The sequence below is a fragment of the Ilyonectria robusta genome (assembly GCF_021365365.1).
Source record: "Ilyonectria robusta strain PMI_751 chromosome Unknown BGZ61scaffold_29, whole genome shotgun sequence".
In the NCBI taxonomy this organism is placed as follows: Eukaryota; Fungi; Ascomycota; class Sordariomycetes; order Hypocreales; family Nectriaceae; genus Ilyonectria; species Ilyonectria robusta.
In genome coordinates, this window is record NW_025764463.1 from 525,041 (window position 1) to 538,854 (window position 13,814).

The 13,814-nt window shown below is 51.2% G+C and overlaps 5 protein-coding genes across 5 annotated transcripts; 4 read left to right on the plus strand and 1 right to left on the minus strand.

Annotated features, from left to right (window-relative positions):
• Positions 1–325: 325 nt before the first annotated feature.
• BGZ61DRAFT_538632 (putative monooxygenase) lies at positions 326–1,792 on the plus strand (the record flags this gene model as incomplete). Its single annotated transcript, XM_046254680.1, has 3 exons — positions 326–355; positions 431–1,609; positions 1,679–1,792. The coding sequence occupies 3 exons, from the start codon at positions 326–328 to the stop codon at positions 1,790–1,792; spliced, it is 1,323 nt and encodes a 440-aa protein (XP_046097595.1).
• Positions 1,793–2,852: 1,060 nt separating this feature from the next.
• On the plus strand, positions 2,853–4,601 carry BGZ61DRAFT_498777 (synaptic vesicle transporter; the record flags this gene model as incomplete). Its single annotated transcript, XM_046251323.1, has 2 exons — positions 2,853–4,431; positions 4,495–4,601. 2 exons carry the CDS (start codon positions 2,853–2,855, stop codon positions 4,599–4,601), a joined length of 1,686 nt encoding a protein of 561 aa, XP_046097596.1.
• Positions 4,602–4,901: 300 nt separating this feature from the next.
• On the plus strand, positions 4,902–5,165 carry BGZ61DRAFT_323405 (uncharacterized protein; the record flags this gene model as incomplete). The annotated part of the gene is made up of 1 exon (XM_046238965.1): positions 4,902–5,165. A coding segment is annotated over one exon (264 nt), but the record flags the coding sequence as incomplete, so codon positions are not given.
• A 1,453-nt stretch (positions 5,166–6,618) lies between these two features.
• Positions 6,619–8,628, minus strand: BGZ61DRAFT_366359 (uncharacterized protein; the record flags this gene model as incomplete). Its single annotated transcript, XM_046241675.1, has 6 exons — positions 6,619–7,337; positions 7,399–7,726; positions 7,785–7,886; positions 7,938–8,191; positions 8,300–8,393; positions 8,455–8,628. 6 exons carry the CDS (start codon positions 8,626–8,628, stop codon positions 6,619–6,621), a joined length of 1,671 nt encoding a protein of 556 aa, XP_046097598.1.
• Positions 8,629–11,579: 2,951 nt separating this feature from the next.
• BGZ61DRAFT_509887 (uncharacterized protein) lies at positions 11,580–13,411 on the plus strand (the record flags this gene model as incomplete). Its single annotated transcript, XM_046252028.1, has 3 exons — positions 11,580–11,888; positions 11,985–12,131; positions 12,179–13,411. 3 exons carry the CDS (start codon positions 11,580–11,582, stop codon positions 13,409–13,411), a joined length of 1,689 nt encoding a protein of 562 aa, XP_046097599.1.
• Between the last annotated feature and the right edge of the window lie 403 nt (positions 13,412–13,814).

Here is a 13,814-nt window from a genome sequence, read left to right on the forward strand (position 1 = left end):
TTTACTCAGTAGAACTTGAACTAGCTAGTTTGAGAATCTCTTGGCCTAATGGGGACCGTTTTCTTACCGTCTCACCTCGCATAGACGACGATGGCCAGGGTGTCAAACTCCAGGAGCACGTCGCCACGTTTTGCGTCCAAAACGTGCTTGAGGAGATCTAGACCATGAGCTGAGGCCACTACCATGCCCATCAATGCTGACATGCGTCGGCTGCTGCGAGGATGGCAGATTATCATCTTTAAGATAGCCGCTATCGTCTCAGCTCCTCAGTTGTTTGTCTTGACTTCACACCAGATTTGCTCTATTGAGAGATTCCTCGCACGCGATGGCTGAAGAAACACCAACCCCCACCATTGTATGTCAGAAGTCCACATTCCTCTTCCTAACCCCTTTCCCACGCAATGAAAGCGCGCAGCTGACTCTAGCTTAGAAAGTCATCATCGTAGGCGCCGGCCCTTCCGGCCTTCTCCTGGCTCTCAATCTCGCCCGGCACGGTATTGTCGTCCGAGTCCTCGAGTCCGCCTCCAGCCCGGACACCCGGCCGCGAGCAACGCACTACGGCCCTGCTGGTGTGTATGAGCTCCGGCGGTCGGGTGTCCTTGACGCCATCATCAGCCGCGGAGGACTCAGACCCTCGGGCGTCACCTGGCGCTTCCCCAGCGGGGAGGTACTCGCCGAGCTGCCCAAGAACCCTATACCTACCGCAGATGGGGTAGTGAGCCTGCCACTCAACCTCGTGGTCGAGATATTACTCGAGAAGCTACGTGAGCAGCCGACTGCAGAGGTCAGTTTTGGACATCGCGTTCTGCAGGTAAACCAAGACGACAGGGCAGCTTGGGTCGAAATCGGGATGGACACTGGGCCGAACGGAGGGTGTGCAGCAGACAAGTCCACCCTCACAGCTGACTACGTCGTCGGATGTGATGGTGCCAGCAGCACGGTACGTCGTTGTCTCTTCGGAGATTCGTTCCCCGGATTCACCTGGGACCTGTGGCTGGTGGCAGTCAACGTACGGCACCCGGGATTCGATGTTATGGGCTGGTCCGACATCAACTTCGTCATCCACCCTACCGAGTGGTTCATGGCCGCCCGCGTAGGTGGCCCGGACGGCCTTTGGCGGGTGACTTTCGGGCAGGATGGCGGCCTGTCACAGGACGAGTGCGTCGCTCGCGTGGCCGAACGCCTGCGAGCGGCTCTTCCTGGGCAGTCGACTGTCGAAGAACCTGACATCGTCAGCTTCAGTCCGTATCGCATCCATCAGCGCTGTGCTCCCCAGTTCCGCGTTGGCCGTATCCTCCTGGCGGCGGACGCGGCGCACCTGTGCAACCCAATGGGTGGGATGGGACTGACGAGCGGGATGGTCGACGTAGGCGGGCTATCGGACTGCCTCATCGGAATCTATAATGGGGTTGCCATGGACGAGATTCTAGACAAGTACAACAGTGTCCGCCGAGGGATATACAAGAACGTGGTAGACCGGATCACGACAGCGAACCTCGAACGCTTGACGACGGAAGCTGGTGAGGCTATTGAAAAGGATGAGTTCTTGAAGGCACTTCGGTCTACGCCAGGCCCGGAGAGTGCTGCGATGCTTGCTAACGTCTTGAGGGTAAGATGCCCCGAATTCACTGTCTTTCATCGATGCATGCAGACTAACTCGCGGTATCCCGCATCACAGGCTCCGGGGTTGTTGAAACATGACTTTACGCAATATTATACAGGTACAAAAGCATCGATAAAGGATCTGGAGACGGCGGGTAGTGCTGGGGATGTAACTGTTACCTCAGGGTAGCAATGACGATAGTGTCTTCTCGAAAATATTACAGAAGACGTAGACACCGAGCGTTCTCTCTGGCATAAGAGGACTGGTAGCTTACTGAAAATATCCAATCATTTCCGTGCATTGCTTTCTTACTAGGACTGTCTGAATCCTGTACTGGCAGCTAGCAGTGATTCCTTTGGAAGGAAGCACAGCTTTGTCGTTTTAGATCTTAGGTGTGGCAACAATACAGGCCAGCAGAATCAGAAACAGCAGTGATGTGGTATGTGTCTGAGACGCCTGCGACATTTTTGCTTGAACAAAATGCCTAGCAGTGCTCAAGGCTGGGCTTTCAAGAAGTAAGTTTCCATCCGCCACAAGGTCGGTTCCTCAATCACTTTGCTTTGGTACGGGGCTTGGAACCAGTCTCGAGTCAAGATCCTGGCGTTCCACCGAGTCCAATGTCGATGAAACGTCGTCCGTAAATGCTCCACTGATATGAGCATAACACCTTGGCTGATATGTGTCAAGTTCCAGGGGCTGAGGTCGTGTGTTGTGTGTGCGGAGTCTTACAACATGGTCGTTGCGCTTTCTGAGCGAGATTCCCTTAGAGCGCGAGTCAGGTCAGTCGTGCACCTTTCACTGCCTTTAGCGCCTTTCAAAAACGAAACAATAAGACGTGTAACAAGAGTTCCATTAAAACCGTCTCATATCGATCAAGTTTCATAATAGCGCTTACCTTGTCTCGCGCCCGAGGGGGTTCGTCTTGATTTGTCTGAGATGCGTTGCGCACCAGAGGGAGTTGGTAACACCACCGAGAAGGCTGAGAGGCATGAAGAGGGCGAGGATAGTCGAGTTTCGTGTTCTCGCCCTGTCTGAACCATCTCTTCAAACGACGCGAACATGTCCTCGCCTCCTCGAGTCCTGGGTATCCACTCCCCCAGGCACTGGCACCTCAGTCCATGCCGCTCCCTGCCTTCATCACTTGCTCCCTATGGCCACCGCCGTGTCCTTTATCGCAGAATACAACCATTGTACAGACCCATGGGACCATGTCCTCAGCTACGGTCTTTCGGCCTTCCATTTCTGATTGATGGAACCGTCTCCCACCGCCCTCGAGGGCGGCGACGAGGAGCCCAATATACCGCACTGGCGTATCGTGCATGACCCGATCCTCTTGACGCGGGCCGTTGTCAGTCACGACTGGACGGGCTCTGGGACGGAGGAAGACCCCTACTATATCGGCTTCATCCCCAACGACCAGCGCAATCCGCTCAACTTCGGTCTCGGCATCAGGTGGATGATCGCCGGCCTCAACGCCCTCGCCACGCTCGCCATGACCTTCTCCTCATCCGCCTACACAGGCTCCATCTCCGACATCTCCCAGCGCCTCTCGGTCGGTTCGGAAACAGCCTTCCTCGGCGTCTCCCTCTTCGTGCTCGGCTTCGCCCTAGGACCGCTCCTCTGGGCGCCGCTCAGTGAGTCTTTCGGTCGCCGCGTAGTCTTTACAGCCTCTTACGGTGCCTTTGTCGCTTTCAACCTTATCGCCACCGTGGCTCCCAACATGCCCCTCCTGGCCACGAGCCGCCTCCTCGCCGGCGCCTTCGGGTCCTCGGCCCTCGTTCTGTCCGGCAGCATCGTGGTGGACCTTTTCTCACCCGCCGACCGCGGCCGCGTCAGCGCCGTCTTCTCCGCCGCGCCTTTCCTAGGACCTGTCCTTGGCCCCATCGCAGGCGGGTTCCTGGGCGAGGCGGCTGGCTGGGCAGGCGTCGGCACCATGATCACAGCTGTCACGGGTCTGGTCTGGCTGCTGTATTACTTTCTTGTGCCGGAGACGTACGCCCCGGTGCTGCTCCGACTGCGGGCGGCGGCGCTCACACGCGACAACCAGCACGGGACTGTGTTCCGCGCACAGATGGACCGAGTTCGAGCCGGCAGCGGTAAGGGAGGGAAGTCCATAGGCGCTGTGCTGCGGATGGCGATGACGAGGCCGTGGGCGCTGTTGTTCTCCGAGATCATCGTCATCGTCCTCTCGACGTACATGGCCGTTATCTTCGGGGCCATGTACATGATGTTCGCGGCCTTCCCCATTGTGTTCCAGCAGGGCTATGGCCTCCGGCAAGGCGTGGCCGGGCTCGCGTTCCTCGGCATCGCGGCGGGCATGGTCGCGGCGCTCGTCTTCATGCTCTTCCAGAACCGAGCCTATGTACGAGAGGCCAAAGCCTCGCCAACCGGACGCCTCGCACCGGAGATGCGGCTGCGGCCAGCGCGGTTCGGGGCCATCATGGCGCCACTGGGCCTGCTCTTATTTGCCCTGACCAACTCGCCCGAGTTCCACGTCGTAATTCCCGTCGCCGGGACGGCGCCATTTGGGTTCGGCATGGTGGTCATCTTCCTCAGCCTGCTGAACTACATTGTCGACACTTACACAGTCTACGCCGGGTCGGCTATTGCGGCTAGCACAATGCTCCGGTCTCTCTTCGGGGCCGTCTTCCCCCTGTTCACAAAAATCATGTTTGAGCGCCTGGGCGTGCACTACGGCGCCGGCGTCCCGGCGGCGCTGGCGCTACTGTGCGTGCCCTGTCCATTCGTGATGTGCCGGTACGGGAAGGGCATCCGAGAGCGGGCGAGATTCGCGCAGGAGGCGAGAGAGATCGCATTACGCATGGCCGGTGGGGCGGCGGACGAGAAGAAAGAGCAGCTATATTCTGAGACGTTAGAGCCGGCCGCTACAGGTGAGATTCAGTGCTATGGCCGATACTGCCTCGGATGCGATGAAGATAATCTGTTCCACTGCCGGAATAAGGCGCTGTACCATAAGAAGGAGTCGGGGGATATTTAGAAGAATATAGTGTACCATACGACCAGGAACAGGATATAGATGTTACGGGTAATAAGATAGCTGTTAGAGGCTGAAGACCCGTATTAAGGAGGCCTGTTGGCGCCCTGAATAGAGGTTTTCGTTGGCGCGCTATTGGCTGGGACCATTGTTTTGAACTCGCAGTTGGCCATGCAGCGTCCAGTTCACTCACACTGGCTTCTCTTGTTGCTTAAATTCAGCATTCTACGTCCCAGTCAGGCTTTTTTCACAGTACTGCCAACCATCACCCCGACATCTCAACTTTGCAACCTCGGCAGTCATTCCGGCGACGAGCCCCAAAAACAATCTATCACAACAAAACTCTCCAAATGTGGTTACCTGAATGGCAGCCCAGATCAAATCAGGACCACCAATTCCTGTTATGACTGTTGTGTTGACACTAAGAGTGGTTTCTGGGGATTCTGTCCCAGCACAGTCATTACAACAACAGATTGTGGACTTGCTGGCAGTTGCTTTGATGAAAGAGCGTGTTCAAAGGGATGCGGAGTGACAGAAAGCGAGGACCCATCGACTTTCACTTGGTAAGTCACACCAGTTGTGGTTTGAACAGGGCAATGTGGCTCCTTTGCGAGATACGGCAACTAACCACCCCTGATGTGATCCGTGTAGCACTAGCACGACCTACTGCTCTACAGCACTTTTCACGCTCGACGTCGACCAAACATATTCTTACACTGTGGCGCAAAGCCAGGCACCGATCACTACCAAATCACGGCGAACGAAGAGACCAAAGCTACTACAAGTCTCGCCAGTATCACGAGCCTTGCCAAGTCCAAAACCACAAGTCTCTCCGAATTATGAATCACGAGTATCTCCGAGTCCGGCGAGTCAACAACAAAATTCCCAACAAGCGACGAAATTCACAAGCGTATATCGGAATCGACCAGCCCGAAAACAGACACGCAGACTACAGCGACTTCAGATGAGAATGAGGCTCAAGTCGCCTCTGCAGAGCCAGGTGTAGACTCTTCGTCGGCTAGTGGTGTCATGGTGCTGACAGACACACGGGAGTTTAATAACAGTAGGTCTAGCTTGCTAGACTAGATACTACTTAAAGGATAAGCTCGGCTTCTACTAGAAAGATTATACTTTTTTTCTTTTTTAATTTAAGGTTTTTTAAAAATAATATTTTGTACTTAATTCGCTATTTAACGAACTATTATAGTAGCTTTTGTCTCTTTCTGGTTTATTTTTTCCATTTTATTTCTTCTAGAAGTATTTAATTAAATATTTAATATTCTCTTTTCGCTATTTTTTCTTAGCCCCTTTTAGCTGTAGAACCTCTTTTTATCCCGAACTGTAGGGTATCTCAGACTCTTGCTGTTACGGGCTCTATCTGCACTAAGTACTTCTCCCACCAACAACGTGGCTGGTCTACAAATGTCTGCGTAATAAGCGGAGGAGTAATCGGGGACTTGAACTTTTGTGTGTGACTACCATTATAGCAATATACCTCCTATGGAAGAACCATAGCCAGCGCGTCAACTCGAGTTCCGCAAATCATGATAGTCCAAAAGCTTCACTGCCAGCAGTCACCACAACCACTAAACAGATACATGAACTACCAGGCTGCACACCACCCGAGCTGCTGTAAAATCAGTACTACGTGCGCCAACATCCTGTGGAATCATCACGTTGAGCTTTTGTGGTTGATAGTCAATTGTGATGGGCTGGATGCAGCTTTGACGGACTATTGGTGGGCCCATGTATTGATCACTGTTTAGTGTATGGCATGAAATGTAACGTAGAGAATCGAGAGGAGGCTAGAGACACTGCAACATGCTGCAATAGACTACTGACCTCGATCGATGCCCTCCCGACGCCCGCATTACGATGTTATATGGATACAAAGACAGAGTTATGTTCAGCCGGAATAAGTTGATATATCAGACAAGAAATATGTATAAATTTATCCAGCTACAAATTATGAATAATCATTTGAACCTCGCCGAGCTCAACGCCAGTCTCTGTGTCCTGCCTAACCAGATTTAAACTTGATGTAAGGAACATAGTGATTGGGCCACGGGATGTCCTGGGGTCCGTACTCGCAGCTATAAAACTTCGGATAGGAAAAAGAGGTCTTATATCCACCGATCTCAAAGTTGGATTTGCTCTGCTTAGCGCATGGCGCGTCCATCGAAAGAGTGGTCCACCGTTGGTAGTCGACTACACCAGCCTTGAACTTGAAGCTGCCTTTCTTAATGGGTGAGGTAGCCAAGACGTCTTTCAAGTCATTGATGTCCACCTTCAATTCACGAAGGGGCGGAAGTAGTTCCGTTTTGAATGTTTTCTGCATCTCAATCAATCCTTTCTGCAACTTGCCCGAAGAATCTTTCTTGAGCTCTTTTGCGTGCGCATCCCAGGTGAAAGAAACGACAGATTCGACAGCTGCCAAGGTACTTGTCGCGAGGGCTTCGTAACTGGAAACAAGTCCTTCAACGGGAGCAATGATATCTTCAAGTTCTGCGACCGAGTCGGGCAGGTCTTTGACAATCTGGAAGGATTCCAGCATATCTTCGACTTTCGTCAAGGAGCCGCTTTTGATGAGGTCAGTGAAGAAGCTCGAACCTGGAACCTTTTTCGCTACTCCGATGGTCTTGTCCACCACGCTGATCATCTCTGGGGCAGCTTTTGCTGCAATGTCGGCCGCCTCTCGGATGTGCTGCAGAGATTGTGCCGCGGTAAGGGCTTTGGAAACTGTCGACAGTTAGCGAATTCATGTGCAGAGAACCTCAATGCCTGGTTGAGCAATGCTTACCTTTCTTCAGAAAAGCCGAAACTCCAGGTCCAGTGCATAGATTGTTCAGACAAATCTTTTTCTTGGTTGTCTGGACTTTGCCAGGAACGGGAGCGAGATGCTTCTTTAGACTCTCAGCTGAGTCTGTAATTGCCGTGACCTTGTTCTTGATTTTTCCAAACATCTCATTCCATCCGTAAAGGATTTTTGCTAGTTGGAGGCCCAAGGTAATTGCCGAGGCTTTGACATATCTGATGAAGAAATTGGCAACAGCGGTCGGATTGCAAGCGACCCCGGTGAGACAAGGGGAGACAGCTAGGACTAACTCGGCGTAGGTAGCCAAAGTGATCTGTCTGTTGTGAGAAGCTACTTTTTTTTTTTAAGTGTGGAGGGAGATTAGACCGTACCTCAGCTGCGTGAAGGACGGTCCAGCCGTCCTTGGATGTGAGCTCGTTGGCATACACTTCATCTCGGTTATCGTAGATACCAAGGTCCTCATCAAGAACACACTATACATGTCAGTCATAGATAACATTGTACATGACGAAAAATAAACTGACATTTTGCAATTGAATCATCTCAGTAACCAATGAAGAGTCGACATCTAAGGAGCCGCCAGCCGAAAACAGGGTATGGTAGATCCCGGCTTTAATCAAGCTGAGAACTTTGAGGATGCAATTGCACATAGCACCGGCCTTGTTAATAAAGTTGGACCCAGTATTGCCCAAGCTGTCACGGACAGATTGGCAGAGGGAGACTTTTTTCGTCTCGATGCTGATTCCGCATGGGACGTTGACCGATTTTTCAACTGTGCCTGAGGATAGAGTTAGATAAATGCTTGATTTGATTTGCATCATAAAGTTGTTGCTACTTGTTCTCTTTATAGAGTGAAGACTTGTCAACAGAATGAACATGAACATACCGGGCACACAAGTGGAACCTTCGCAGAGTTTGGTCGGCTCCTTCCATGTTGGGCAAGGATATTTGAACGTTGCTTTAGTCTTGCAAGGATCAATCTGATGTCCATCTGAGTCAGCCATGATCTGGTGATGTTGACAGACCAGTCGGTTTGCGTACAGAAGTGATCATCTTAGGGCAATACTTCAACTTGGCTTTCACAGGGATTGTCACTGTGCCTGTGCAATCATCAATGCCAGGGAGATCGTCACAAATTTTCTCGAGGGCGTCCTGAGCAGACACCAGCTGACTGAGCAGCACGAGCGGTGTAACGAACAACAATGAGATGTGCATGTTGTGGTCGGCCTCGGCGATAGAGAAAGATGATGAAGTTCCGGAGTTCGAAAGCGGAAGAATAAGGCGAATTAAATGCAGATTCCAACAAGCCCGCTTCTCCATAGCCAATATCGCCACAGCTTAGGTAGGAATGATCATGTCCCCATGGGGATGCTTGACTGAGACAAGCATACGGTTAAACCGAAAGCGGTGGGTCAGGCACGCTCTAACAAAGGCTTAATCTTAGGATGGCTGTGGCGTTTGGGTTCCCAGTGGTGGTCTCGAAGAGACGATTTGATGCGGAAGTGGTTTAGACCCAGCCTGTGGCTGATTTAGGGATTTTCCTTATGCGCCACGGTTCTCGACATTCAGGGACCGAGTTCGGCGCTCCCGATAGGAATGGAAAGCATACACAAGAAAGAAAGGATCAAATGAATTCCATGAATATCTGACTCGGGATGTACCATTGATCGATACACTTCAAGTGAACCTCAAAGTATAGCTTGAGATCTGCGCAAGCCTCGACTAGTCGTATCTAACGTTCGTTACAATTGGATGACTATCCAGAGGTCCAGAATCACGGATCGGCATCATGTGTGATAAATGAGGCACAACCCTCCCGGGGTCGGCCCTCCTCGGTAGTCAAGAGGCACTGGGACGTTCTCTTTGGTGGGATGTCTTGGGTCTCATGGCTTGCAAGCTCGCTCGTGATAACATAGGCTTTCTTTGGCGTCGACGGCGGGAGGAGGCGTTGGTAGCTAGGGCTCACGCCGATCGGTGGCAACTTGGTTGTGTGCTGGATGAGGTGGTCTAGTCATAGTTCGCCCGTAAATAAGCAAAGACATGGCGCTGACCTTTGGATACATGTCGATCCTGGACCTTGCTTGGCCTTTTGCTAATTCTTCTAGGCTGGCGACTCGGAGACTGGGCCCACGACCTTATTATCAGCCAGCAGCCATACTGGCCATCCTGCACGGCCGGATGACACTGACGCCTGTATCTATACATATTGGTTTTGCCGGAAATCCGCCAGAAATGTCTAGAACCATCTTTCCCATGGTGATTTGGAACGATTTCTACATCGTGATTCCAGTAATCTAACTCAAACCTCGGTACCACTACGCCGGTACTTGGATTCGTGACGCGCTGTTTGTGTCCAGCCGGCATCTTGACCCGCGTGGACAGATCTAGCAAGGCAGCCCGGTTCAAGTGATGGTCCTATCCGCCTTCACATCTTCAGGGCTCGGAGACTGGATTCTGGAGCTGAAGATAAGATCTATCGACGATCAAATCAACTATGGCCGAGCGAGTTCACTCAGGGCGTTCTGGCTCCGTGTCCCCGAAGTTGGGAGTGTCTTATCTGCTCGACTTGGCAAAGGGGATACCTGAGACGATTGTGACAATAGCTTAATGATAGACAGCATGTTTATAACACCCCATACTCTTAAGCTGAGCGTTAGGCCAACGCCTATCTGTTATCAAACCAGTCTCGAAGCCTCTGCCTCAAGTCACCGGCCTTCAATCACCCTGATGAGGCTTGGCGCCAATGAGTAGAGCACTAGCAACGCCATCGTTCCGGTGCTACCGCCATCAGATGATGCGGGGTCTTGACAGTGGCGAAAGCAATGGACCTGCTGTCATCATTAATTTTCTGGCACTGCATGCGATACGGGCGACTCAGATGGGCGTGTGTCGGGATCGCTAGTTCCGACTCGAGACAGTAAATCATTTGCGGTGTCGCCGCTAGTGTCGCCGTTATTTAGGTAGCATCACTTATTAATCACAGAGACATCTTGGGAGTACTAGTGGACAGCCACTTCACCCCAAGGAGAACTACTGCGTAACTACGGGAGTACCGGGTTCTGGACTTGCCCATGCCCCAGAACATGGCATCTCCGATCAGCGAACCAAGCTTAAATCCTGCTGGTACTAGTTCCAAGCCTCATTCGAAACTTGTCCGGCCTCACTAGCGGCTTTGGCGTCAACTCTCGAATCCTTACTGCGCCCTAGCAACAGCCAATAGCCCTGGTTCTGGGCCCAAAAGGATCGATCCCTTTTTGGTGGCGGCAGTCGGCCTCAAGGCTCTCGCGTGCTGGATGCTCTAGTAGACATCGCTATCTTGGTTCAGTTCAACCCGGATATCCTAACTAACTAGATTTATAGTATTTAACTTTAAATATTAGAGAGTGAGAAAATTCTACTTATACTGAACTTTATAAGAACTAAAATAAAAGGCTCTAAATATCTATTATTAGATATCTATAGTAAATATAAAAATAAAATTAATAGAATAAAAGATTTAATATACTAGAAATTCTACTAACTTAATAAAGCTAGCAGTAGAAGTTACCACCAATAGCTGTATATGAAAGCAGTTATTGAGTGTAATTAAGTATACTTCATAACTGAGGAATAGTAGTTAGATACTAATTCGCTCTTAAACGCCTAAATAAGTATATAACATAAGAAATTTCGAGAAAACGCCAGCTAAGAATCCCAGTAGTAGTTCGTCTGTTATGTGTAAGCGCCTCTGTAAGCCTTTTATACCCTGCGCTGTAAACCACGTGGGCCACTGCAAATGTAACAAGTCTATAGTTCTGCGCAGCTCGAGTTCAAACTGCTCAATCTCTCCACTCTGAATTAGATACAGCGTCTTTGAGCCACATCAAAATCTGCTGCAGTGAGACAGACGCCGGATATTCTATCTCTGGGAAAGCGGAAGCCACCCTTCTCAGCGGCGAGTAAGTTTGTGCTCCAGCCCGTACAAAGCTCTGAAGTATCTGAAGACATTGCACCACGCGAGGGACCGTACGCACTCCGTGGGCCGCATTCTTCCTTATCTGATAGTCAGGCACGCTGCTAAGCTAATTATTCCCCACAGGGTAACAAAGGAACCAACGTACCCTTGACTCTTGACCCACTGCTCTTAAGCCTGTAAATGTTTTCTTCCTTACAACTCTGCCTCAAAAATGAACGATGCGATCCGCCCCGATGCGCAGGCCGCACGGGCCATGTATGAACGAGGATACCGGACGTGGTTCAGTCTTTTGGAGCACGCGTCTGGCGACAATCAGCTCTTCGGGGAATGCTTATCTCATCTTCAAGCCGGGTTTTCCAACCATCCTCACTTCCCGAGGAATCTCAAGATCGACAATTCTTCAAGAAACGCCGTCTCAGTTAAGGGGAACTCAGCATGGGCTGCCACGAAGGACTTGGTTCATTTGCCGCCTTTTCAGCATGAGGCTATATTTCGGGTCGCTTGGGATAAGCCCACGCTGGTTATCTTGACCTCGGATTCGCGACGCGCGACAACAACCCTCCCGGATATCTTTGGCACGGAAGGAAATCACATTCCGGCTCTTCTGCTTGCTTAGGCATATATTCTTGCGGCACGGTGGGCAGAGCTCATTCCGACGGCACACCTCTCTCAACCTCCAAGTCAACCAACCCACCAGCCCAACGGAAACGGGCAAAGCATACCTCCGGAGAGCAGAAACCCCATCACAGTTCATATTGGAGAGGTTGATGAGGGTGCGGCTTACTGGTGGAATACTATTTATCGGATGAGGGTGGCTGGGAGGCCACGATGTGCAATTCCAGAGGCGATATTCTTTATTCTCCATGGTCCACCAGACTCATCTCGGAGCAGTCCTTCGTCATCTCGGCAAAGATCAAAACGACAAGTTCGGCGTCAAGTCATTCTCTGGCTACTTCAACCACTGCCCACCGGTATTTATCAGAATATTGCCGCCTTCATGGCATTGATGACCAGAAGCAGGCAGCCCTCGCTGCCGCCCTACTGATTCCAGTCGCCAAGTTCGACAATAGACCAATTGAGCTGGCGATGCCAAAGTTGTCTCTGGGTGTGGATCATGGAGAGAAAGCTTGCAAAGACCCCCCAGTTATGATGGAGAATAATCTCCAGCTTGATAGACTCCTAACGCTGAGTTGCAACCCAAGGGGCTTTAAGGCGCTCCTCACCAGCATCTTCTTCGAGCCCGATGTTACGAGCAACATCTGCGGTATGTGGCTGCGAGGCTCATTCGCATTTTTGAACTCGGTCAAGGATCCGCATGTCCTCCTAAAAACTCTGATGAAGCGCGACCCGGGACTTGGGGGTTTGTGGGTTGGGGCGTTCATCACTGGCGCCTACAACCAGTGCCTGCGGGATGCCCGAGCAGCTTGGTGGAAGATTGATCTTAACGCAGCGGCTTGGACTGAGACGTTTGTGTCCTTCATCCAGGCGCCAGTTCCTGCTGCGCCCGGGGCACGCGAAATATCACGTGCTGACGAATGCCGACTATTGTACCTCTGTCGCGATCTGGACTACTACTCGATACCGCCTCTCTTCCCATTCGCACCGTTCGGCTCTACTGCACTGGTCGATACTAATCTGGACGTCCACGAGCACGCACTATGTGGGAGGAGCCATTCCCTTGGATATACGGGGTTCACGTGGCTTTGTCAGGGCGGAGAGATGGTAGAGCAAGGCAAGCGTGATGTACCGTTGACGACATTGCGCCCGAAGTGCGGTGAAGTGATAGACCATGGCGATGTTGTTTATGATGATCTCGACTCAGAAGACGAGAATTCGGAAATGGTGACTCGGAATATCTTCACCTGGCTACGTGAACAAGATGGGTTTCCCGTTGCAGAGCGGGCGATCCGCGAGCACGAGTGGATCGAGAACCTGGAGGATGATGACGATTCTCCGATTGAAGGGGATGTTCGCTCTACTGCTGGAGAAGGACTTGGTGGATGGCTTTTGAAAACGTCGACTCAAAGATCGTACTCGTTATAGTCAGGCCCAGTCATCTAATTGAATTGGAGGCAATTTGGATTGGACTGGCGTGGACAGAAAATAGCTGGACTGGATTTGGGGTTCTTGAAGATTTGAACTGGATTGGATTACCCGTTGGTATTGTGGGGCAAGCCGCCTACCAACCTCGTCCCGAGGTTGGTCCCAAAAACCCTTGTCAGCACCTTTAATTGTTGTCACTTTTTTGATGTAAAATGCCCCTTTTTGACCCTTTCCTCTGCCTTCAACCCTGCTATATAAATTCTTCTAAAAGTAGCACTAGATCCAGCAGATTAAGGGCTTCAAAATGGACATTAATTTTCATATATCCCTCTCATTCTTAAAAAAGTAGAGAAAAAAAGAGAAAGATTTTCTAAGATTTTACTAGAAATAAGAGGGTAGGTTC